The 25,615-nt window shown below is 58.1% G+C and overlaps 1 protein-coding gene across 1 annotated transcript in view; it reads left to right on the forward strand.

Annotated features, from left to right (window-relative positions):
• Window positions 1–25,615, forward strand: part of ACOT7 (acyl-CoA thioesterase 7) — a 90,339-nt gene that overhangs the window by 48,702 nt on the left and 16,022 nt on the right. Inside the window, exons 6-8 of the mRNA XM_023535621.1 lie at window positions 686–772; window positions 17,212–17,386; window positions 17,419–17,791. Coding sequence (XP_023391389.1) covers window positions 686–772; window positions 17,212–17,386; window positions 17,419–17,791 — 635 coding nt within the window. The remainder of the gene's footprint in view (window positions 1–685; window positions 773–17,211; window positions 17,387–17,418; window positions 17,792–25,615) is intronic.

Genomic DNA, 25,615 nt, shown 5'->3' on the forward strand with positions numbered 1-25,615 from the left:
CAGGAATCAGGTCAAGGTGTGACAATCTCCCCCGGAGGCCAGGCGTTGTTCCGTCTTTTTGTTTGATGTGCAGCCTCCGACAGAGATTTCAGCTGCAGCATTGAGTGAGCGCATCACCCTTCTCAGAAGATGAACTGGGATTAGCGGGCTGCCCGGTGGGAGGGGAAAGCCGGCCGCCTTTGGGCGCTGTGTCTCCCTGGGCCAGGTCAGGGACTGAGGACTGGCAGGTGTCCCAGGGTGGGGTCCAGGGAGGCTGGCCTGCCACTGTGTTTAATGGCGTATGAGTTGGGACTTTCAGGAGGTTGCGTAACAAATTGCTGACATGCCGTCGGTGCCCGTTTATGAACTCGGAATGAAAGTTAGACGGAAGACTTCCCTAACGAACGGAGGGTCCCTCGAAACCTGGGAGCTTGTTGCCACGAGGTGTGTCGTGGCTGACCGTGGGTCGGGGCAGGGCCTTGCTGGGGACACCGGTGTCTCCAGGGAGTAACGTTGTGACCCACTAACAGAGTGGCTGGTCGATGCTGGAAAGCCATCCCCTATACCAACGGGAGGCCAGTTTTCCTTAGAGAAGTCGGTCAGCCTTTGGTGACCATGTGAACATCGGCGGGCGTCAGCGTGGTCACGCCATTCAGGGTGGGAATCGGTCTGTCCCGTGGCCTAACCCCTCTGCTTTGCATTGCAGAGCCGAACACGGTCAGCTACAGCCAGTCCAGCTTGATCTACCTGGTGGGGCCCTCGGACTGTACACTGCACGGCTTCGTGCACGGAGGTAAGGAGGAGAGCCTGTCACCGTGCGTTCCCTTCCCACTTGCCAGGTCCTCGTTAATCCTCTGGGAAGGCGTGCTGCTGTCTGACCCAGTTTAGGCTCTTGTGCTTAATGGAGCATACGCTTAGATTTTTTTCAAGGGTTGCATAATAAGTTACTGAAACACCGTCGGCGCCTGTTTTTAAAATTGGAGCGAAAGCTGGATGGAAGGCTTTCTAACAGAGGGTCACTTGAAACCTTGGGAGCTCGAAGCCAGGAGGTGTTCAGGCTGCCCAGGGGGCAGGGCAGGGCCTTTTGGCGGTGGGGGTGCTGACGTCCCCAGGGAGTAACATCAAGACCCACTGACAGTTGCTAATAAAAGACGTTTTTGCCGCTGATGTTGGCATTTGCTTTTTCCTTCGGTCAAGTTCCAGCTCAAACGACACAGGCCTTGAAGTTCTTAGCTTGAGGCACGTGGCCGGAACACGCGAGCACTCGGCTCCCGGTTCACGGAAGGGCACTTTTTTACTTTAATAGCGTGTAATTCTTTTTTTGTGATCTAGGGAAAATTTAGTACATTAAGCCCACAAATTAATGGACGTTATCATCTTAGATGAGGTCGAAGTAAACTTTAGAGAACAAGTCGATGGAAAGGAAACCATAAGGTGAGACATGGTGAGGTGGTACGGACGATCGCCGAAGTCGGAAGGGTGGCGTGTGGGTGCTGGAAGCGTGGGCTCTCGGTGTCCTGAGCTGTTTTTCCCTCGCTCCCCAGGCGTAACAGGCTCTTGCGCAGTGTCGTTCATTGGCGCTGTTGTTTCCAGTTGCCTGGGATGCTTCTCCACTCAGGAAACTCCTGCTCATCCTTCGAAACCCAGCTCTGGGGGCACCACACTGTGCAGGGTCCCCAGGGGACGTGTCGGGAGCAGGGCCCGGTCTCATCCATCGTGTTGGCTCCAGGGCCTCACACGCAGTCAGGCCCCTGCGCAAGCTCGTCCGTGAATGAGAGGCACAGGTCACGCTCAGGTTGAGAAGCTGGGGAAGGTGCGCCCTGGGCCTGTCGGAATTGGAGAATGGGCCCTGATTTGAGATGTGCTTTGAAAGTTGGCATCTTTTTTTTTTTTTTTTTAACAAATCCTCTTTTGTGTATTTCTGTTTTCAATTTCATGATTGCTTTCCTCTTTTAACTAGATGCTGGCTGCAGCACCCTTAGATCCGCTTGACTTGGGTCCTGCCCAAGGAAAGCTGTATTTTACAGCAAACAGTACTTTTGTGACAATCAGGGTGTCTGCCCTGGGGACAGCTCTGGCCTCGTACAGCTATGGCCTCATACGCTTTCTTGTTCATCTTCTCCAGCCCGGTCTCCCTCACGGAAATGGGGGGCAGCCCCCTCTTCTGAGCCTAACCATCAGGGGCTCAGGCTTCTGTAACTGCTAAGGACTGTCTTTGAGCCTCACAGAGCTCCATTCTGCCTGAAACGTGCGAAATGCCAGGCTAGAATCTTTGCTTATTTCGTCCACACGTTCATGTTCGTGAAATGTGGCGTTCCCGTCATCGCTCGCTCCTGGGTGAAAAGTCCACACTTAATCTTCGCAAGCTGAGGCGACAGTGAAATTGTGGGAACCCCCCAGAAATTAGCGGCGCATCCTCACGTTTGCAGAGCCCGAGCTGCTTTGTTCGGTGCAGGCGCATTTTTTAATGTGCACTTCGGAAGCGTGTACGATGATTTTACAAAATTAATGCCTATTTTAGTAGGGCCTCTTGCCCAAAATTAAGGGGAAAAAGCCTAATCATTACACGAGACTCCATCGTCTCTCACAGTGCCTGCGCCCACACCAGGGCTGTGGCTCTGCTGCGTTTTCCCGTGGCGAGAATTCTGTCGATGGGAGCGGGACTGAACGTCGCCTGACAGCAGGTCCTCCCTGAACCGTAGTTCAGTGGACACTGGTCGCAGGGGGGCGTGGTGACCCACGTGCGCGCAGATTCAGCTTTTATGCGATTCTGCCCCACGTGCATGTCTTCCGAAAACAACTCTTGTGCCTCATTTTCTGTGATTTTCATATATTGGATAGTCTTGATCGTGAGGACTAACTCCTGGTACGCGTACACACACACACACACACGCACACGCCTGCGCGCGCGCGCACACACACACACATGCACGCACAGATGTTGGCGATGCTGAATGGTGAAATGTGTTGGGAAGGGCCGGAAATCACAGATGGACGCCGAGGCTGCAGTCAGACCTGAGGGCTTCCCTCCTTCCCTGGGCGCGTGGACAGGACTCCCATGATTCCTTGAGGGAACAGAAAAGGCGCAGGGAGGGAACAAGGGCAGCGGAGGACGCTGGGTGTGCGGGAAGGCGGCCGGCCGCATCCCTGAGGCTCTGAGTGTGAGGGCCTCTGTGGAGAGGTGCCCGCCTGGCTTTGGGCTCCTGCCTCCCCGAGTCCCGAGTGAGCTGTGCGTGGTCCTCTCTTCCTCCCCTTGCAAGTGCTGGGATCTCAGCCCCAAAAGGCTGCTCCCCCTCTGCTCTCCCCTTCCCCACTGTTGGCTGTACCTGAGGGATGACCCGCCATACCTGTGGTGTGTTTAGGTTCATGCAAGTCACGACCTTATAAACTCACCCAGACACCCACCCCTGATAAAAAAACATTCGGCAAGAATAAGAATTGCTGGTGCTCGTTGAACGTGACAGAACACGTCTCGCTGGAAGAGGGAGCTTGGGGGACCGTCCCCGAGGTCGGCAGTGAGGCGAGGGCGTCCAGTCTCTCGTTGCTAGTTAACGCTGTTCTGGAGATTTTAGCCACTGCAGTTAAACAAGAGGAAAACATAAGAGGCACAGGAATCAGCAAGAAAGGAAAGCTACCTGTCTTTGCAGGTGGCACAAACCCAGAGGACCTGAGATTCAGTGATAAAAATAACTCGGATCGTGAAAGAATCCAATAGGCAATAAGGTGAATGATACTTAAAAAAGAAAATGATCTGAAATAGAAAAATTACTTTTCATTATTTTTGTTCGCAAGTATGTTTGTTTTCAAAGATGTTTTTATGTCTCAAATTTTAGCTGTATCACCAAACATGGCTTTTTAGTAATTTGGAAGGTCTTGTTCTCTTTCTGTTAGTTCCCAAGATGTGATTTGCTCTGATTTGTTTCCTCTGGGACTCTCCTTGCCTGGCCCCCTGTCAGCTGTTCCCACGTGCGTTTCCCAGCCTGCGAGGGACAGTCCCCGCTCACGGCCAGCCGGATGTCGAGAGGAAAGGCCCCCCAAATCCGGCTGGCTGCGGCCAGACCTCGGGAGCAGGAGGCCTGCTGGGGGTCCGCGTGGGGCCCGCTCAGGCAGGCCCCCGGCACCTTAAGTAGGAGCTCCTCTCTTCTGAGCGGTTGGCAGCCTGGGGCTTTTCTTTGGCACTTTATTTTCAAATTACTTTAAACCAGAGCATTCCGCAGGAGTCGTCCAGAGGGCTTTTGACAAAACAGGGCTACTGCTTGTCCCCCCTTCCCTCTGGCCATTCCACTCCGCAGCGCTGGCGGCCGCTGCTGGGGCGCGCGCCTCGGCCCCGGCGCATGCTCAGGTACACGCCTGGGTGCCGAGCCAAGCGCCACGAGAGTGCCGCCCGTGTAGTGTTGCTGCCACACGCTGAACACCAGGTCCCCCGCCCTCCAGCAGCCGTGTGAAACGCTTCTCAGCACAGTTACGCCTGCCAGACAGTTATCGGTGCCGACGTCCCCCTGGAGAGATCCGCCCCCACCCCTCCTCCACGTTCTCAGGGTGCATTGCTCTGCACTGCCTTCCTGGGCAGCTTTGCCCCCCACCAGGGCTGCCCTGACTCACGTGTCTTGCATTGTCCTCTTGGCTAGTTTTGCTGGAGCACGTCCTCCAGTGGCTCCCTACAGAAGGCGGTATATTGCCCAGGGCAAAGGCTCCGCTGCTGTGATGAAGGCCCCAGCAGTGACTTCCGGAGAGACGAATACCGTGTCCCGTGTGACGATGCAGTTGTACACAGTCCAGGGCTGACCTGGCTGCTGTGCTGTTGGGGACCCAGGCTTCCTCCTCCCGTCGTGCGGTCCCTGGGGGTTGCCTTCTGCGTGGCACATGATGGCATGTCCCTGCGTCAGTGTCCCAGCCTGAAAGGCCGTGGCGGACACCCCAGCAGACTATAGCCGCATCGTGCTCTCGTCCCGTTGGCCTGACAAAGCCACATGGCCACGTCTGCTGAGGGTGGGTCTGGCTGTGCAGACATGTGTCTGTTAAAACCTGGAGTTGATGTAGAAGAGGGGGGACCGATGGCTGCTCTCTGTCACAGATACCCGAGAGAGAGAGATGTTTCCTGTCTGGGAACGGCATCCTCCCTGGGGACACAGGCATCACTGCATCATCTTCCAGTATCTGAGGTTTCTGTTCAGAAATCCGGGGATTGTGGGACGATGGCCCGTGGGCCTGATCGCTCTTGATTTCCCCTCCACTCTGGTCACTTCTGCCTGTTCCTCTAACCAAGCTTCGCTACCTGTCCTGGCCTCCAGCCCGCCCCACCCTCGTCTTCCAGCTGACTTCTCATTGCTTAACCTGCTCTTCTGTGCGGTTTGCAGTTCTTGCGTGTCTTGTGTGTGATGTCACGTCCTCCCCCCCCTCCCCCATCTCTGCCGTGCTGCTGCTGAATGCCTCGGTTAGCTGGCCACCAGTCTAGGTTGTGGGCCCCACCCCCACTGTCACTGAGCACTCCAGGTGTTCATGGGAATGGAAGGGGCCCAGGAAACCGGCTTTCTTGCGAGTGTCCGTGGGATGCTGATGGGCTGGTCTGGAGAATGGTCCCTGCAATGAGTCTTCCCAGTGCCCTCTGCTGCTCAAGGCCCGCCTCTTCCGGGCACAGTCTCAGATGGCCTTACCTCTTAGCTTCCTAAGAAACTCGAGTTGCAGCCACCACCAGCCTTCTGAGACTTCCTCTCTCTGCTCTCCGTCCCTCCTTTCCTGTAGAGGTGGCCCCTCATCTGGGCTCTGGACCCTCTCCTCACCCACTATGGGTTTTCGCCCCGCTGGCCAGCTCATCCTTCACACCGAGGTGCTGCTTTTCTCCTCTGACACAAATTAAGGCCGTGGCACTGGTCTCTTTACTTTTCCAAGAGGTGATCTGTCCATGGTCTCGTTCTTGCTGTCTACTAGGGTCGCGAGGGTGGGAACACTCAAAAATGCAGGTGCCCAGGCCCTGCCCCAGACCCACCGGATCAGACGCTGGGGAGGCCCAGGTGGTGGTCGTCTCAGAAGCTGCCCAGGTGATTCAGAACCACTGCCGTCCACGTTTGAGCCTGGAGAAGGGGACACAGCTGGGGAACTACAAGCCTTACTTGCATCTGGTGCCAGGGTGTATTTCTCTGCTTTCAAAACTCTCTCCCAGCTCTGAAGTCTTCCTTGTTTTCCTCCCAGGTGTCCCCAAGCGAGCAGCCCCGTGTCCTTTCATGCTAACTATTTTAAAAGGCTGAGAGGAGGAGAACCTCGTTCCTACAGTTAATTACTGTCGACCTCTTCTAATGACTCGGGGAAGAGCCCAAAGCCTAGGAAAGCAGGAGAGCTTGGAAACTTGCAGGCCAGGGGTGAAAGGCGGCAGCCGCGGCGGCCGCAGCCCTGGCCTATGCATCAGCCGCCGCGGTCACTTTCGCGGGAGGACCGGGGCCACATGTGTCTGCGCCCGGAAGTGGACCTCGTCGGGCCCGTCTGGGCCACGGTTCTGGTTGCTCCCGCAGTGCCTGTGCTGGGTCTTCACGTGTGATAGGTGTGGGAGTTTGGGCGTCTGGGTTAGACGGGCTCCTCGGCATCAGTGCTCACGTCTGGTTCCGAGTCAAAACTACCTCTGCTCAGAGCCGGGAAGTAAGGCAGGGGGACATGTGGCAGGGGGTTGGGGCTACATCAGTTTCCTGAACTTGTCAGTTCCCCAGCAGTCATCTGGGCCCTTCTCCCGGAGGGTTCGGCGCAGCCGGCCTGGGCCGGGGGCCCGGGCACCTGTGCGTTTAATGTGTGCCCCGCGCTGGTGGTTCTAATGGTCCGCAGTCCCCAGAAACTCACGGTCAACGTGTGTCTTTGTCTCAATAAATCCAGCGGCCAGGCCCCCACACCCTAGTCCCTCGACCTCTCGAGAGCGTCGGCCACCACTGACCCCACCACCCTGACGTCCCCTCCGTGTTTCCTGCCCCTACACGCTCCGAAACCACGGTCCTCCATGCCGGGGTGGCATCGAGTGGCTGGGTGAGACGCAGATGCGGGCCGACCTGCTTCTCAGACGATTCTCCCTCCACTGCGAGCAGGGACGTCCGGGCGGGTCCCCTGAATCTCGATTTTCCCCTCACCTGCCCCGAGTGGAGTTTTTCCCCGAGGTCTGTCCTGGCCTGCTCCTCCCTCGCATCCTCTGTGGCCCCCTCCGTGGGCACCGGCAGGTGTTTGTTCCCTGCTCAGGTGTCCCCTCACGCCCTGGAGGCCGTGGGCACCTCCTCTGGGACAGTGGCCCGTGGACCTGACGTCTCTCTTGATTTCCTTCCTCACTTGGTGAAGCTGCTGTGTGAACGGTGCCACCTGGGGCCGCAGCTTCTCTAACTTAACCTCCCTTGGCCTCGGTTTCCTTGTCAGGTGCTCTGGGGTTGGGCCGCGAAGTGAGGTGACACAGGGAAGCAGCCGGCACTTAGGCAGTACTTAATGAGGGTTCGTTATTTCTATAGTTTTTATTTCCTTTATTAGTTTGATTATTGTAGATACAGAGAAAGAGGGAGAGACTGTCCTGCATGGAGAACACCTGCCTTTTCCTCCTACCCAGTGGGGCATTTATGAAACATCATCGCGTGTGTGACCTCAAAGAGGATTTTAATGGTAAAGTCCCCAGCATGGGCCCCGTTAAGCTAAACGTCCATGTCAAGAACTTATCCGGCCCACCAGTTAAGACGTACTCCTCCAAATGTCTCCTGGTCAGAATGTAAAGTCTGGACTCCTCTAGAAAATATTGAAAAGGAGGCTAAGGATGTTCTCAGAGAAAAAGCGGGTATCTTGGAGCCTAAAAAGAAAAGTTAAAAATACCTAAACGCGTTGGAACTGGAAAAAGAGTAACAGAATCCACCCCCGGAAAGAAGCAGGGGGAGCCGGAGGGGGCCCGACTCCGCATTCTCGTCTTTGGGGCCCAGGCTACGGCTCCCACACGGCTCCGACTGTCCCCTCACCCTGGTCCCCAGGTCCAAATCCTCATGGCCATGCAACCTGTGCATTTCGAGCCGTCAAAGCCCCGCCACCTGTTCCATCAAAGCCGCCACCTGTTCCGTCCCTCCCCTGGTTGCCATGTCCTGGGGCTCCCCACTGTTGGGGACTCCCCTCCCTCTCACAGCCAGCCCAGCCTGGTCTTGGCTGTCACGCCACGGGCCTGCCTGCCACCTCCCGGATGCAGTCCAGAGTGGTTCCCGAAGCTCCTCACTCAGCCCCGGGCTGTTTCTCTAAACTCGCTTCTGGCTTTTCTGTCTCTGGTGCTTCTGGGAGCCCCTCCCTCCCCTGGCCGAAGCCCCTCCCCCTCCCCCTCCGCCTTGTGGCCTTGTGCCGGCTAAGGGTTCTCGGCCTTTCTTCCTCCTAAGAGAGTGCTTTCCTGGAGATTGTGCTCTTTCTCGTCCTTGCTCACCTCTCCCACGGAGCCTCGTGCCCACAACCGACTTGAATGTCCACCCTGGAGGAAGGAGTCATTTGGAAAGATGTCTCGAGTCACTGTTGCCAGGTGGCTGTGTCCTTTTCTCTGTTGGAATCACGGGCACTAAGTCAAACTGGCCACGTGGCTCTGGTGTCCTTGCTTGGAGCTGCCAGGTTGGGCCTTTCTCACTCGGACGGGCTCTGCCCTGGGCTCCACGGTGGCCTGCGGTGGCCATGCTCCTCAGAGGAACCCACTGTGCTCTGCCTGACCCTGCCCTGGCTCGTGGGCTGCCATTCCATAGCTGTGAGGGGATCACTGATCCCTTCCTTACATGGAGTGATTCTTCTTCCAGAACCAGACCAGGGCCTGGCCAGTTTGGACCATGCCTGCACCCACCCCAGGTCATGTCGGGACCGTGAGTGTTGACTGGCCGTCGTTTCAGAAAATGGCCAGGACGAGCTCTTTTCCATCCTGTGCTATTGGGAGTCTAAAACAAATCCATGTGCTAGGGCTCCCCAGCCGTGATGGTCTGGGTGGGGCTGGGGAGGTGCCAGCTGTGCCCGGCCGATTGCGGGGCGGCCTTGCCGACCCCTGAGGGCCCCCACTTGCACTGGGAAAGTGACGTGACAGCGACTTGGTCAGGTCACTGGGTCTGCACTGTCACACTGTCCAGGTAGACGCGGCTCTCCCTCTAGCTGGAGACCACTCTGCCCTCCCCAGCAGCGAGGTCTCCCCACCCCCACCTTTGCCCCTGCATCCCATGGCCCCTTCCCTTCAGCACCTCGGACAGCGTCTGCACCCGCCCTTCCTGTCCCTCCCCTCTGGATGCTGGTCCAGGTGCCTCCCCCCTGCCAGGGTCACCCCCTGACCTGGCACCCGGCCCCTCTTCTCAGCCTCCTTCCCAGGCCCGGGGGTCGCCCCCCGCGGTTTTCCCCCCTTCCCGTCCTGCACCGGTGCCTGGGCCCGTCCTTGCCCTCCACTCGCGGTCCCTGCCCTGGGAGCACGACTCATCGGGTTTTCCGCTGCCCTAGGCCGATGGCTCCAGCCGCCTTCTCAGGACCTCCCTGGCATGGCTGGCAGGTCGCTCCAGTTTGGTGTCAGACACAAGCTTTTCTGCTGCGCACCCCCCCTGCAGTGGCGGCCACGCCCTCCCCCTGGCTGTCGAGCCGGACGTCCCGCACTCTGGCACCCTCTCATAGACCCTCCACCGCCTCCTCCGTCAGCCAGGCCTCTGGCCTCTGCCTTCGGAACATCAGAGTCTGCATTCTGACCACCTCCAGCGTCACCTCAGGGCTGCCCACTGGCAGTGAAATGGCCTCTTGCCCAGCCTCCCGACGTCCCCGACAGGCCTCCTCGGCACGGCAGTGACTTGGGGGGTCAGCAGGAGCCAGGCCGGCGGCTCCCATCTCCCGTGCCTCTTCCTCCCGCCGTCTCCCCCTGCGCCTCCCCACCCACCGCCGCCCGTCACCCCCGCCGTTCCTGGGACGCCTGCACGCTTTGTGCCTGCCTTCCCCTCCTCCCGGCTGCTTTCCTTCTGCCTGGGCTACAATCCCCTCGGCAACTGCACAGCTGTCTCTTTTACTTCGGGTCTCTGGAAAAAAGGCGGCCTTTCCTACCGCCTTGGATAAAGCAGACCCACGTCCCCTGACCCTGCTTACCTGTGTTCCAGAGCGTGTCTCACTCCTTGACGGGTATTTCTCCCGTTGGCTCGCCACCCCCACCAGAATGGAGTCTCGCTGGGTGGGGACTTTGGTCTGTTTTACTCACTGCTGCATCCCCAACACTGAGCACAGGGCCTGGTGCAGAGCAGACGTGCAATGTGCTGAACGCATGAGCCGGAAAGAGCGAACACAGAACTGCCATGCGGGGTGACACCACCCGGGGCAGCGTGCAAGGAGGCTGTGCACATGCTTCATGTGGGAACACGTGATGGTGGATCCCTCCCTCAGTGACCACTTACTGAGCACCTCCCACATGCCAAGCCCGGCGTGAGGCCTGGGGATGCGGCAGAACACGATGCGGACACTGCCCCGCCTGAGACGTCAGGAGGCAAACCCCTTACAGCAGACCCTCCACACACAAGTCCAGCAGCCAAGAGGACACACGTGGCCACCCACGGGTCCCAGGGCTGGGGGACTGCACAGCTTAGCCAGGACCCGGAGGCTGGGCAGAGGAAGAAATGGCAGGTCCCTGGGGGAGGGGGTGCAGGCGCAGAGAGAAGCGTGGTGGCCCAAGCGGGGGGCGTCTGGGAGGCGAGGTGCCGGACGAGGCCTCCCTCCCAGACGCTCTGATGTGCCTGCTTTTCACGGGCGGTCGTGAAGGCGCAGTTATTTTGCACCTGTGGGAGGAATTTATTTCACTGACAAATACGGACTAAGGCACAGATGCTCCTTTCCAGTTCTGTGGCCCCATTTAACGGAGCTCCTGCTGCGTGGTGTGGTCGACAGTGTGTCGAGCCCTCGCTTAGGGGAGAAGGAAGAAGTTGCCGAGCACGGCACGTCTGCTGCTTGTGAGGAACCACTGGTCCAGTGGGGTCGAGGCGAGCAGGCACATGCTGGCTTGAAGCCGAGGGCTGCAGTATGTGACAGCCACATGCCTTTCAGTTCTCACTTTCTAAGAATCCTTGTTAGTGAAAACGTTGTTCTCTGCAGCTAACACCTCAAAGAGCAGCTTCGACACTTCCAGACAGTGGCCCGAGGGGACCAGGGCGGAGGTCCAGTTACAACCTGAAACCCTGGCCCCCGGCTGGCCGTGGGATTTGTGCCCCCAGTCAGAGGACCCGCTAACCCCAATCTGAGAAACCGGCGTCTCCCTGCCCACGTTGGTCCCTCCGCAGTCTCTTCCAGCTGGGGCCGTGTGTGGTTTGGGGTCCCTGCTGGCCAGCAGTCCTCCCTCTTCCGGAAATGCAAAGCATTTCGCTTGAGAAAAGCCGGTCAGCCACACAGTATGAGAATGTCTTTCTCTACAAGTGCACTGGCGTCTTCTGGTTTTGGTGCCATAGAAACTCCCTTTTGCTTGCTCTTTAGCTGTGGTCATTAGGGACACACATGGCAGATGTTCCCCAGCAGTATCTTTCCTGTTCATTCTCATGAACAGAGAATTCTTAAGTGTTCACCTTCACCCCTGACTTCAGCCGAGAGGCTCCTTTGAGGAAACACATCCCCTGTGATGATTCTTGGCCTTCAGAGATGCGACCTTGCCTTGCGTGGGCTCCGGGCCAGGCCGCACACTCCCTGTCCCCACTCCAGAGCAGGGCGGGGAGGGGTCTCCCGCATAGCCGTTGCCACCTTTTCCCTGGACTCTGTGGCAGTCGGGACAGGAAGTTGCCTGCCCTACTTTCTCTGCTGCCTTGTTCAAAATGGAGACAGCATCGATTTTCACATAGCAGCAGGCAGATGTGACCATGACCTTCTCAGGCTCCCTCATACAGAACGTGAGGGATATAAAATAGCCGGCAGTCCCTTCCCCTGGCCCCCCTGGGTCCACTTACGCTCTGCGCACGGGAGCCACTGTCCTGTGTCTGAAGCCCCCGCCAGAGTCCCCACTCTTGACATTTTGGTGTTAGAAACCCTTCATCTTTAATGCACTGTACATTAATTGCCAAAAGTAATCCTCGTTTGTTACCGTAATTAATATTCCCCTGCCCTTGGTCCTGATTCACGGAGGTGCCGCAGGTACAATTGGAACCTGGGAGGGAGGAGCCAGACTAGACTTGTCTTGGGAGGCTGTCATTCAGCCGGCTCTTAGAATAACCTGTATAATTACCAGAGGGTGGGCTCGGCTTGTTAAAACGAGATGAACTTACTATCGTTTTCTCAATATAGGAGGCTGGCACCCACACACCGTCACTTGGAATTAAATATAGAAACGGGGGCATCTCAGTTGCCACCCACAGTGCAGTCAGCGCGCTGGGCTCCGAGCTGCTGACTGCTGCTTCGGGTCTGTCGGCAAGCGTGACCCAGCCAGCCAGCCGGGCCTGGAAAATAAAATCAAGCCTCTATTTTTAATCCAGTCAACATATTGTCAATACTTTAAAAAAACCTATAAGCACTTTAATATTAGATGCTAAAATATCTTTGGTAGCCGATGTTTATCCGTGTGTTGGTGGCCAAGTAAGTCTGATTTTTTTCCTTCACATAATTCCTGAGATGGATGCGGCGCCCGAGGCCAGCGGGTCCACGATTTTGATGTTTTACAGGGTGAATCTTGTGCATCGAGGACAGCACGCAGCAGAGTGTCATTTGCCAAAGTTATTTTCCTGTCGTCAGCCACACCCGTTGTACCTAAATGGGAAAAAATGGATGAGGTTTTTCAGTAGGAATCTGGAAAAAGGCATTTTTGGGGAAACTTGGATACTCGATATTTTTATTTACCGTGGGAAAAAGGGAAGGGGAGAGATGGGGCTCCAGGTGTCAGGGAGGGCAGGTGGCTTCGTCAGTAGCACGGGCCCTGCGGGCAGTTAGGAGGGGACCAGCCACATACCAGGCAGGCGTGTTTCTGCTTTATTTTTTCTAACAAAATACGTTTTTCTCATTCGACACAGTGATTGTGAGATGTTGTCACCGTCGTAGTGAACTGTACTTTTTGGTCGCCATTTCACAAGCGTGTGGCTTGTGAATCATCTCAGTTCTGCCCGGTTGTTTCCTCCCAGCAGTGGGTAGCAGGGGGTCTCGGGACCCGCCCCGCCCCACAGGGCTAGGTCCAGGCCTGCTCCTCACCGGAAGAGGCGAAGGGGCTAGAAACCAACGTTTTATAATCTCAGTTCCCTCCCCGCTGATTAGCCCCCAGAGTCCACCTTACATATGGGACCGCAGAGGGCGACGGTGACCCTTCGCTTGTCTGCAGGTCCGCTGCAGCAGCCCTGAGACGTGCATTCATCACCGCACGGACACCTGGGACCGCCAGGGGCCACAGGCAGGTTTCCCACGGCCCGTCTCCTCTGGCAGAGATTTCTGAGTCCGTGTGATCCACGCTTCCCTCACACGCCTTTTCAAGGCCAGCGCTGGAGTTTGGGACAAAGTTTCCATGTAGCGAGCCCTCATCTCTATCTTGCTGTCACTTCCCATTGACCCCAGCGTGGCCTCCCCGAGAGGGACAATGAATGGCAGCGGGAGCCTCCGGGAGCTCCCCCAGGCCCAGTGCTGTGCAGCAGACCCAGTTCTTTCCAGAACCCCCTATCCTGTAGGGTGACTACTGGCGGTCTCCTCACCCGCTGCTGATAAACTCCCTTGGGAGCAGAATCTGCTCGTAGGCGCACGTGGTGGCATCATGCCTACCCCTGACCTAGCAGTGGACGTGCGTGAGCTCAGCCGTGAATGCCAGTCTTTCCATGTGACAGGTCTGCAGCTGGTCACTGTTCCCCACCTGTCTTTCAGCTACATTCGTACGCTGGCTCTTGGAATCGGGAGGGGGCTGTCCCGACCTAGCAAGATAATTTTGAACATCAATTTTGTTATCCCACGAGTCTCCTAGCACAGCTGGCTTTGGGCTTCTGTGGGTTGGATGAGCAGGCCTTTCCCAACCTCACTGCAGCGGTGAACCAGATTGCTGCCCAGTACGGCCCAGCAGCTTGCTGTGGAAGCCGCTTCCAGGATGATTGTGATCTGTTGGTCAACCTACTTCCCTCCCTCCCTTCTTCCCTTCCCTCCCCCTTTCCTGAGTGCTGCATGCCAGGTTCAGAACTGGGCAGGGACACAGAGACGGTGAGGGATGAGCCCACCTGCTGGCTTCCATGTCACACGTGATACAGATGGCCTGGGGTGGGGGTGCTGGGCCGGGGCTGATGGGGGCATCTGGCATCGGGAGCTCGCCCAGCTGCTGTGCCTTCCCTGCGTCCGCCTTGGGCTCCGAGCCTGTGCTGGCCGGCACACGCTTGGGCCCTGCAGTATAATTAGTAACAGCGAAGTCCCTTGCGCAGTCTCTTCCAGCGTTTTGGAGAAAGGGGCAGGACCCCAGTTCGAAGGAGCCGATTGCGACTTCTTCCATTCACCCTTCCATTCTTAACAGCGTCCGCTTTTCAGGACTAACAGACGAGGGTTATCTGTAGGTACCTTCTGCATTCTGAAATTAGTTCCAGCTCAAACTGTTGCTTCCACCCCCTCAGCCTCCTTCCTGCCCTGACGAGACACCCTCCCACCCCCACAAGTTGATGACACCCTCTGGTGGCCGCCCGCTGGCTGCGCTGGGTCCATGTCCCCCCACCTCGCCGTGGTCTTGAACTCTCATACTGTGTCTCAGTCAGGAGTTCCACTGGGGGTTCAGCCTCTCTGGTCCTGGATTGAGAGTCAGTGTGGGTGGCCACGGGTGGCCTGTGGTTGGGGGCTGGTCCCCACCCTGGCCGTTGGACACATGCTTCTGTGGGCTTCTGGTTCCTGCTTTGGAAATGGAGACAGTCATGTGCCTGCCCTACAGGGCTGCTGTCCAGGGAGGGTCAACATCCGTCCGTCCGGGCACCCAGGAGGCGTCACGGAACAGAGCAGCTCCCTCCCTCCACGAGCCGGCCTCCAAGCCGAGCAGCTCCGCGCTGTGCTTGAGCCGAGCCTCCTGGACCCCCAGGACACGCCAGCTGCTGTTCTTGGCGTCCAGCTCGCTGTGCACGATGGCCTCGTCTCCTCTCTAGCCTGGGCCAGGGGCTCAGCGGACGGGCCGAGGCTGCTGCTGCTGCTGCGGGCAGAAAGGCCAGGAGGTGGGCTCAGGCCAGGCTGCTGGTTCCACCCCGTTTCCAATAACTGCTTAACCCGACAGAGTCCTTGCAGAGCAAATCGCGACTCCTCATATTAGACGTTGAGCTCTGAGCTGCTCGAAGCCAGCTCCCCTGACCTCCCTCGGCCCCCAGACTCATCGCTGGGGATGAGCCTGGCACCTGCGTGCTGTCCCTTCTGAAGACCCTTCTTCCCAGCATTTCATTCACATTCCCTTTAGATTGACTTCCCTGTGACTTTGGGCCTCGCTGTTGATTGAAAAGTGGGGGTGCTGCTGCCCCCTGCGTGGACTGCGCAGGATGAAGCACGGGTGGCTGTCAGTGTCTGCCACATCGGTGTCATTTATGGTTGTCATCATTTAGCAGGATCTTCTATGAGAAGTCCTGGTAGTAAAAGCGTAACTTTTTATTTAATCAGGAACACTAAGCAGAACTTTTTATTCTAGAGGTGCGCAAACATGCACAGAAATGGAGAGCAGGGTGTGGGGAGCCCCCTCCCGCACGGACACGCCCCCTCCCCCTCACCGATGCGCCCCCTTTATCTCCCAGGCTCCGCTGAAGTCACGGCTTCTGCCGCTGCGTTTCTGTTTCTATGAGGCCTCTGGCCAGGGCAGCGGGACCTTCTGTTCTTGTTCTAGTTATATCGTATTTGTTTTCCCTACACAGGAAAGAGAGTTTTAATCACCAGTGTCTAAAAATGAGTAGATTCCTCCCGCACGTGCAGGTTCCAGGCTTCTCCGAAGTGCTAGTGGCGCGGGTAGCAGGGCCCCTCCAGCTCCCTGCCCGCCTGTCGCCTGCCGAGCCCTGCAGGCATTTGCAAGTCTTCCCTAAACATGATTAACTGGGAGCCTGGCTTTCCCTGGGAGCCTGGTTCTCTGCCCCCAGATTTTTAGAAATCATTGTTTCCTGAGGTGAGTCTACAAGACTTTCTAAGACTTCTATCAGGTCGATTGATGTCACTTTGCTGCTTTTGTAGGTTAAAAGTGGTTGAATGTTGGTAGTTTCATGTAGTTCAACCTAAATGTTTTAAATTTTAAATACGAAATAAATTTAATACTGTGCTGTCCTGGGGGTCCAAGATTGGAGGTTCGGGGACTAGCAAGTGTGCAGTCGGGACCCCACCAGACCGTGGGGGGCTGAGCAGAAGGCCGCGTGCGGCCTGGGGTTTGAAGGCCCCTGGGTCCTGCGTGAGCTGGCTCTTCTTGTTCGTTTCACACGACAGCTTTATTGAGATGGTAGCCACATGCCATACAAGTCACGCGTCACAAGTCATTGATTTTTAGTGTAGTCACGGAGTTACACAGTCGATTTTAGAACATTTTCATAACCCCGAAGAGAAACTCTGTGCTCTTTAGCACTCGCTCCCCATTTCTCCCTGACCCCCCGCCCCGGCAACACGAGTCCGCGTTCTGCCCCTGGATTTGCCCCATCTGTACCTGGATATCGTGCGACATCCGGCCTCGGCGTCCGACCTCTTGCACTCAGCATGTTCTCAAGGTTCATCCACATCGTAGTGTGTGTCGGTCCTTTGTCTTCGCGTTGTGGGGTTAGGCCCGCTTTCTCTGTCCACTCGCCGGTCGGTGGGCCTTTGTGTCGTTTCTCCTTTCTGGCTACCGTGAGTGAGTAGTGCTGTCGGGAACCTGGGTGCAGGTGTTCGTGTGCACACGTGTACACCTGTTCCGCTCTCTCGGGCGTACACCCAGAAGTGGGATTGCTGGGTCGTGTGGTGACTGTTCAGCCGTTTGAGGAACCCCACACCTCCTCCCAGGTGGCCACCCTGCTTCCCACTCCACCAGCAGCTGCGAGGTTCTGGCGCCGCCCCCTAGCACCCAGGCATGCCGTCTGCCTTTGGTGCAGCCGCCCCAGTGGGTGTCGCGACGGACCTTTCTGGCAGGATAAGGTGTCCGTAGAGATTAGGAAAAGGATTGTCATTTTGTAAGCGGCCAGGAACAGCCGCGGTCATTTTTCAAAAGCTCTGTAGGAAGCCAGGTGTCCCAGCTCCAGCGTGCCCTTCCCGTGCCTGGCGTGGCACCTGCCGACAGGTAGCTTTGTGTGTGATGCCTCGTTTCCAGGCTAGGAAATAGTCTGACCTGCCCTGTCCCCCTTCTGTGTGCAGGTGTCACCATGAAGCTCATGGACGATGTGGCCGGGATCGTGGCTGCACGTCACTGCAAGACCAACATAGTCACGGCTTCTGTGGACGCCATTAACTTTCACGACAAGATCAAGAAAGGTGAGAGACCTCTGCCGAGAACGAGAGGGGGCGGCGGCCTCCGGCGTCCTGGGCCCCCTGCAGCTTTTGCTGTCGGTTCACACCCGGCGGTGCCCCGGCCCTGGCGTCTGCCCGTTTGCCACGAGAAACGGGAAGCCGGAGCCTCGTGCTCTGTCCCGTGGATGCGTCCCCACGCCTGCGGTTCGCTGATCTGACTCTTCAGTCTGGTAAAATGTGTCACTCCGGTATGATCGGAGCCTTTATCCTGCTAGAGACAGGCATAAACTCGTCCTCTGAAAAGGCCCCACGAACTGACCGCCGCAGAGGTTCCTCGCGGACAGTGGCCTCCGCCCCGGGTGGAGGGGGCAGCACCCGCCCGCAGCCCCCCGTGGCCTGCCTGTCTGCTCCCCGGGCAGTGCTGGCTTTGCTACTTTTCCCGACACAGAGATCTAGTCCCAGCGACTCGGGCCACACCTGGGAACCTGCTTGAGTGTCTCGGCACATTTGCCTCTGCCTGGGTGCGTGCAGCTCCCCACGCTCAGCCCACGTCGCTGCTGGTCTGGAGATGAGCGACTGTCCCCTCCCGACAAGTGGCGATTTCTGTCATGTTGTGTCTTCGCCCCTGAAACGTAGCGCTTCACTGGGGGTTGGGTGGTGTCAGGGCTGCCAGAGCCTGGTGTCGGTCCTGGGGGAGCCTCGCCGTGAAAACAGCCATTGGAAGCCCCTGTGGAGTCAGGCCGGTCCCTGGCTGCGGGAGGTGACAAAGTAGGGGAAAGGCAAGCTGGACCGACCTTGGAGGGGACCTCAAGAAGCACTGCTCTGAGCAAAGCAGTGCTGCGTCCAGAGCCACAAAAGCCCCCTGCAGACCCCCCAGCGCTCCCCCTGGTCCCGCCGAGGCCCGGCCTAGCCACTGTGCTGCTCCTCAGGCCACACCTGGCCACTGAGTGCGTGAGTGCTGGGGCGAAGCCCCCCGAGACTGGAGGCGTTGTGAGTAAGTAGGCTTACTGAGTTGGATTTGGGATGCTTTTAGGGTACAAAAAGAGTGGTCTCCGCCCTGCTCCCCTCTGCTCTGCAGATCACTTCTGTTTGCCACGGACGTGGGTCACAGTGTCATCACAGGGTCTGCCCAGGACGAGTGAGTCTTGGCCGCCTTGGCTCGTCCTTCGTGGGCCTTGGATGCGGTGTGCAGTGCTGGCGTGAATCTTTGGGACGGGATGGTGCCTGTTGTGCAGGATTCACGCTTCTCCTTTTCTGGAGCGACTCCCTGGGCAAGTGACCGTGACCAGAGCTTCGCTGTTAAATGCGGCCTCAGAATCCACAGTGGAAAGCTAGTGACTTTCTCTGGACCCCTCCTCGTGCCGTGTCTCCCCTGCGCCCTTCAGGAGCCGCCAGCCAGGAGGAGAGCTAGGCTTTCCCAGAGGGCCGAGCGGTCTCCTGGGTGTCGGCCTGGTCAACAGCTGTGCTTTGCCGTTGAGGGAAGTTCCCATAGAAACGAAGACCCATCGAGAGATTTCCCTCCACCCCTGCACCCTGAGACCAGAATTCGCCTCCCAGTAGGGGTCCGGGGGGCACGGCTGGGTCCCTGTCGGTGGGAACTGCTAGTTTGAGGGGAGGCCGTGCACACTGGCTGGAGGGCTTCTTCTAGGGATCGATTTAGGGGACCTGCTTTACAAAGACTCCTCTTCCGAAAGGTTACTCGTGCTCCCAACACAGAACGGAACTGGGGCTTCATTTTCAGAAGCTGTGACTTCCGCCAGCATCCCGCCGCGGATTGGTTCCGTTCAGGCGGAGGCCGAGGGGTGAGCTGCGTGGCAAGGGGCCTGCCCGGGGCCCCCTCGGGGGTTCCAGCCTTGGCCTTGCACTCTGCTGGCCTGCGGGGCTGGGGAGCAGGGGCTGCGCCCGTTTTCTCGAGTCACGTCTTGTTTTGCGTATGAAGGAATTTGGGCCAAAACTAAAATAGCAGTTACAGAGTCTGGCCTAGTTCTGGGCCGGCGACCCCCAGGGGCCGTTTAGACACTGTCACGCCTTACTTGTTGTTTCCCGGAGGACTGTCCCTGTGTCGGGTTGCCAGCTCTCTGTGCCGTGGCTCTGTCGCCGAGCCTGCCCGTCACAATTCGGGCAGTGCACAAGCTGCAGCTGGTCAGAGGCAGAATTGTCACATTTTGTCTCCAGTTCCAGGGGACAGAGGCCTCTGCAGACGCTGCCGATCCACATGGCTCCTGTGCTCCTTTATGGGGGCTGCAGAGCGAGGCCGGGCTCGCCCGGGGTGGCCCTGCTGGACAGCAGACAGACAGACAGTACGGGCGTTTCAGAAACTTGGGGTCGACGTTCCTGCTTGTTCCGCTTTGACTTTCTGATGCGAATCCGCTGAGATCACTTTACAGCCGCGGCACTCTCCGGGGCGCAGACCCCCAGCTGCTGCTGTCCCCGGGCCCAGCACCTTCCGCTGTCACCTTGCGGTTCTCCCCTAATGTGAAGGGGCCAAGAGGGCCAGACCTGCCACCCCACGGGCGCGAGGCGGCAGCGCCGAGCCCCGGGACTGCTGGTGTCCACGCGTGGGCGGCGGCGGGGTCTAGTCTGTGAAGAGCGGTGAGCGAGTGTCCCCATGCTGCACAGCAGACAGCTGCCACCGGCAGCTTAAAGGAACAGAAATTTTCTGTCCCCCAGTTATGGAGGCCGGCAGTCCGAAATGAAGCCACGCTCCCTCCAAGCCTCCAGCGGAGGGTCTCTCCTCGTCTCCAGCTCGGGGGGCTCCAGGCGTCCCTCGTGTTCTGGCTGCATCCCCCAAACTGCTCAGTCTTCGTGCGGCCCCTCCTTGTCCTGTTCCGCCTCTCATCCAGACACGTGTCGCAGGATTTAGGGCTCACCTCGATAGTCCAGGAGGGTCTCACCTCACGCTCCCTAACTCAGTGACCTCTGCAAAGACCCTTGTGTCAAATAAGGTCACCTTCTGAGGTTCTAAGTGGATTTATCTTTTGAGGGGCCACCATTCAGCCCACTACTGATGCCTCCTCTCCTTCAGCTTAATTCTTCAGACACAGCCCACTTTCTCTAACAGACTCACAAGCTTGGTAAAACCCCCTTGTGTCTCTGCCCACGTGGGCGTCAATCCCTCGTTTGTGAAAGCCAGCGGTAAAGTCAGGGCCCGACCCAGAGATAGGGGGTACAGAAGCGAGGGGCACCCCTCCTTCCTGGGCCGATACAGTGAGGGGACAGCCCAGGAATTAAGCCTTGTTGCCAGCCACACGTGCCGCCCGTGTGTGAGTCTCCTGTGGCTGCTGTAACGAACTCCCGCCAGCTCGTGGCTGAAAGCAGCAGACGCGCTCTCTGACCCTGGTGGACGTCAGGCAAGGTCCGTGGGCCGTGTGTCCTTCCTGAGGCTCCGGGGGGCCGGGGGCTGAGCCTTTTCCCGCCTGTCGAGGCAGTCGCATTCCTTGGCTGCCGGCTCCTTCCTTCAGCCCCTGCTTCCGTCACCCTCTCCTCCTCCTCTGACCTCCTACCGCCCTCCTACAAGGGCCCTGGTGACATTGGGCCTGCCACCTCACAGTCCTTAGTCCCATCTGCCGAGTCCAGAGTCCCCTGCATTAGGACTTGGGCATCTTGGGGACCACTTTTCTGATGACCGTAGGTGGCATCTTAGGAGACGGACTGTGACCTTCTGACTTAGCCATTTCGCTGCGCTCCGGTAGAGAAACAGCTGAGACCTGAGGCAGGAGATGCTCAGGCTTGTCTCCCTTCAGCCTCTGGTAAAGCTTCTTACTCTGGAGAGTGGGCCCTTGGACGATGTCAGGCAGACGCCAGGCTGTGGCCTCGCCCGTCACTCGGTGGGGCGGGGGAGGGTGTCCATCAGAAAGCTATGCCTGCAGCTTTGCGTCGTGGAAAGTCAGACGACAGCTTTGAATTTCAGCCACAAAGGGCGCGTGCTGAAGAGGGAGGGCTCACAGCACCCACCGTGCAACACGAGGGGGCGGGGCAGCTCTCCGCCGTCGGTGGCCGGTTCACTGTTCACAGACGGCGTCTGCTAGGGCGCCGTCACTGCTTGCCTCGGCCGCAGAGGGCCACCCGTCTCGGGACCTGGACCCTCGTTCCCATGCCGCCCCGTGTTCATAGTCTGTAACGCTGGTGGCCTGTCCTTCCTCTCCTCACGGCTGGGGTGGCTGCCCGTGACACAGCCTCCCGCCTGGGGCTCAGAGTCCTGCGTGCCAGCCAGGTTACGCGGTCCTCAGGTGGGGCGCGCTGAGGAGCACTTTGTCCGTGAGACTGGGTCATGTCAGACCCTAGTGTCACCGACGTGGCGACTTGTCAGAAAATAGTTGCTGACACTGAAACCGCCCGCCCCGTGAGCGATGAAGCTTAAAAATATGAGCCTGCTTTTTACAGATCACTCGCTCTATTTCTATTTTTTTTTTTCCTTTAGTCGAGATGTAAAAACTATTGCCGAGGCAACCGTTAAGAAAAGTTGAAGGGGGACATCGTCACCTTTGACATAACGGTTTGGAGACCTTGGGTGCAGAAACCTAAAGCTAAAATTTTCTTGTGGAGAAATGACCTCTTCAAACTCTTGGGGTGGAAAATGAGGAATCTTCTAGAAGGTGCTCTGGGGTGTGTTATGTAAGAAACACCGAAGTTACTTCACTCTCTCCGTCCTTCTCTTGATAAAGTTCACTGCCGCGGCTCTTTTTGGAGCTAAAGCACTGAGCTGTTCCTAAAAGCTTTAAACACTTGGCAACGTCTCAGCTGTGGTCGGGGCAGTTAACGCCGTCTTCCTTCTCAAGTCCCTGGCAAGCCGCTGAGGTCTGCCCATCTGCCTGTGGAGTCGGGCCGGCACCTGCCAGCCCCCGGGCCGTCCACCGCAAGCCGCTCAGCAACGACCTGAAAAGGGAAGTTGGCGCGGTCCCCCGCGCAGCCCCGCACAGGCACCCTCCCGCACCGCGGGGCCCACGCAGCCGAGCCCGCACACAGCCCGGCGGGCAGGTGCTTACCCCGGACTCCCGAGTGGCAGCTGTCTGCCGCGCGGTTGTGTATGGGACTCACGGCTCCTACAGCAGCTTGAAGTCGCTGCTAAGGAAGGGTACTGACAGGTAGGTCGTGGTGTCCAGCCCCGGAGAAGGCACCGCTCTCTGTGTCCCTCTCGTCGGCCTCAGCCCAGGGCCACTCTCCTGCGGGGCTCAGCGTGTCGGAGGCAGACTGGTGACGTCGGCTCTGCCTGCAGGACTGCAGGCCAGGAGAGGCACGTGCCCTTCCTCGCTGGCACGTGCCGCAGTCCAGGTGCTCAGCGGCCGCAGTGGCCAGTGGCCCCCGTATCGCGCAGTGCAGATAGGGGAACATTTCCACCACCGCAGAGTGTTCTGCTGGGGGGGCTGTCCTCTGGACTATGGGCTCAGTCCCCAGTGACCCAGGGTTCGGGCGTGGCTGCCCAGGCGCCGTGTGCAGGGTGCAGGGCCCTGGAAGGGATTTCCTTAGACCCCTGCAAACCCGAGCGTGCTCTGGCCCAGCGCCCGGCGCCCCCTGCAGCATGGCACCCACTCCACCCACCACAGCCCGCGCACGAAGCACCTCTGCCCGCAGCCCTGTCAGCGCTCGGTCTGCACGGGGGGACCCCTCAGACCTTGGGGTTCACCAGAAGGGCCGGCTGCTCGGTGGTGCCCGTGGACTCTGCTCTTTTGTGGAATTGAGAGGAGCTTGATTTTAGATCCAAATCCCACACTGAGTCAGAAATCCGAGAGTTGGAGCCACCAAATGAGAGCCTGACAGAACGTACAAAATACCACGCAAACCTGACCTTGTGCCTTGGTCGAATGCCTTTTCGATAGGACACCTGCAGTGCCGACTTCCTGGGCCCCTGTTGGACCGGCGGGAACCCGGCAGCTGTGCGATCTGCTGCTGGGACCTTGGCCCGAGTGGCCTCTGGGCTTCCTTCATTTTCACTTGGAACCTCGTCTTGAGTTTCCAGATGCTTTTGGGTGTGTCGAGACCCCTCTTGAAACATAGAAGTGTCACGTTCGTTGGTAGAAACGTATCATAGAACTTTTTAAACGATAATATTCTCTGAGCTCCATGAAGTATTGTGTTCCTGATTTATAGTTACGATTTAGTGTAAGAGCCCAGAAGAACGAGGGGCTACCTTAAAATTCTCCAGCCGAGCTTCCACCTTGGTGGTTTCTATGGTTTCTGTAGCAGTTTACCAAAAATTTAGTGGCTCCAACAACTCAAATTTGTTCGGGTCTCAGAGGCTAAAACCCAGGTGTGGCAGGGCGGTTTCCTTCTGGAGGCTCCAGGGGGAAAATCTGTTTCTCGCCTTCCCGGCTTGTGGAAGCACCTGCCTCCCTTGCGTTCCTCGCTCGTGGCTGCTCCCTCCACCTTCAAAGTCAGCCGCATAGGATCTCTCCGCATCTCGCTGACCCTCACCTCCTGCCTCCCTCGCAATGACATTGGGCCCACCGGGATAACCCAGGCCGACCTCCCATCTCCAAGCCCTTAACCTAATCACATCTGTAAAGTCCCTTTGCCACGTCCGGTCACATAATTCACAGGTTCTGGGGATTACGATGTGGACGTCTTTGGAGGCTGATGTTCCCACCTGCCAGAATAGTTAGTTAATTGCACCTGACACAGGCAGGTAGAGCTCCAGCCCATTTCTGAGCTCTGCCTCTTTCCCACGTGCTGTGTTACCCTATGAGCTAGGGAGCGGGAGGATAAGCGGGTCCCCAAAGGTCTGAACAGTGCCTCTGCCTCCTCCCCGGTACCCGGCCAGCATCCCTCTCTCCCATGACCATAAGACACAGGGAACCCAAGCTCTTCCCACGAGAGGAAACCCACAGAAATTCCCTGGCAGGAGGTGTGGATGGGGGCCACCCTCACGGGGACAGCAAGCTGAAGGACATCTGCACCGCGCCCTTGCCTTGTCCCCCATGTAATTTCCTCCCAGTGACCGTGACGAAGTCATGGCTGCTCATGATTACCTTCCAGGTTAGAAATCCAAGGAAACATCTAACTTTAACTAAAACAGATCTTAAACAACAAAGTACGTTGACCATGCGCATTAGACACAGGAACAAAAAGAGACACTGTCTCAAGTGTCGCTTATGTTACAGAACGCAGCGATTCCTTCCCCAAAGTCAGAGTCTCGGTCACAGCCCCGACCCCAGCCCTTTCGCCTTTCAGAGGCGGCAGCGTCAACCCTCTAGCAAGTCACAGGCTCTGAAGCTGAGGACACGACCACGGGACGGTACCTGACTGGGTCGCCGCGGGGCTGGGACCTAAACTGAAACTGACCAGTCCCAGTTCTGGCCGTTACCAGGACGGACCCCAGGGTGTGCCCTGGATGCCCTGCAGGTGACTCTACACCCTCATCACTCACGTAATGCCCCTCGTTGCTGACCATGTGGCCTTCCTTCCCCCCAGAAATGGCTGCATCCGACATGAAATGCTCCCTGGAAGCATGACGTTGAATGTGGTATGGAATATTCTGGAACTTTATAACGTGGAATAACCGCTCCCGCCTCTGGCCCGCCCACATGCTCACCCCTAACTGTCAGCTGTGCTGCCCCGACTCATCTGTCTTCCATGGTCTCTAACCATGTCTCGTGGGGCCTGTCTCCCTGGAGCTAGGACGGGGGTTCCCGGGGGTATTAAAGGTCCCCGCAGCCAGCACTGCTTTGGGGAGCAGGTCCCAGCAATGTACGTGGGGCTCAGGCCAGAGCCAGGCCACGCTGCGAAGGGTGTTCTGGCCAGATGTTGGCGGAGGCCCAGCCAGGTGCCAGCCCTTCCCTTGCACACCCCCGAGGGTCAGCGCTGCCTCGTGGGCCAGACACCGTTGGTGGTGGTCACGGCTGCAGCAAGTGCCTCCCGCCACCAGGCACGAGCTCGGCCCCTGGCTCATTTCGTGCCGTCCCCATAGCTGCTCGGCGAGACAGTGCGTCTGTGTGTCGCAGAAACGCTGCTGTCTGTGAGGTGGAGGAGTCACGTAGCAGGACAAGCTCACGGCCTTCAGGGCGGGGGCAGAGGAGGGCTCTAGTCAGTCAAGCAGCAGCTGCCTGACGGACGTTCGCGACCCCAGGGCCGTGGGGAGTGCAGAGGTCGGGCTCGGTCGAGGGGGAGACAGTGTGACGGGAATGCGTGACTTCAGACTTTGTCGTAATCCACCAGGGAGACTGCTGGTGCTGGGGGTGGTGCACGCCGGTGGCCTCTGCCCAAGGACAGGGCCTCAGGCGTGTCCCAGGAAGGCAGCTGTCCCCAGCCCGGAGGAGAGCTCTGGTCGCGTGGGCCACACCGACTGAGGAGGAGCGCCTGACCAGACAGGCGAGGT

The sequence above is a fragment of the Pteropus vampyrus genome, unplaced genomic scaffold (genome assembly GCF_000151845.1).
Source record: "Pteropus vampyrus isolate Shadow unplaced genomic scaffold, Pvam_2.0 Scaffold142, whole genome shotgun sequence".
NCBI lineage: Eukaryota > Metazoa > Chordata > Mammalia > Chiroptera > Pteropodidae > Pteropus > Pteropus vampyrus.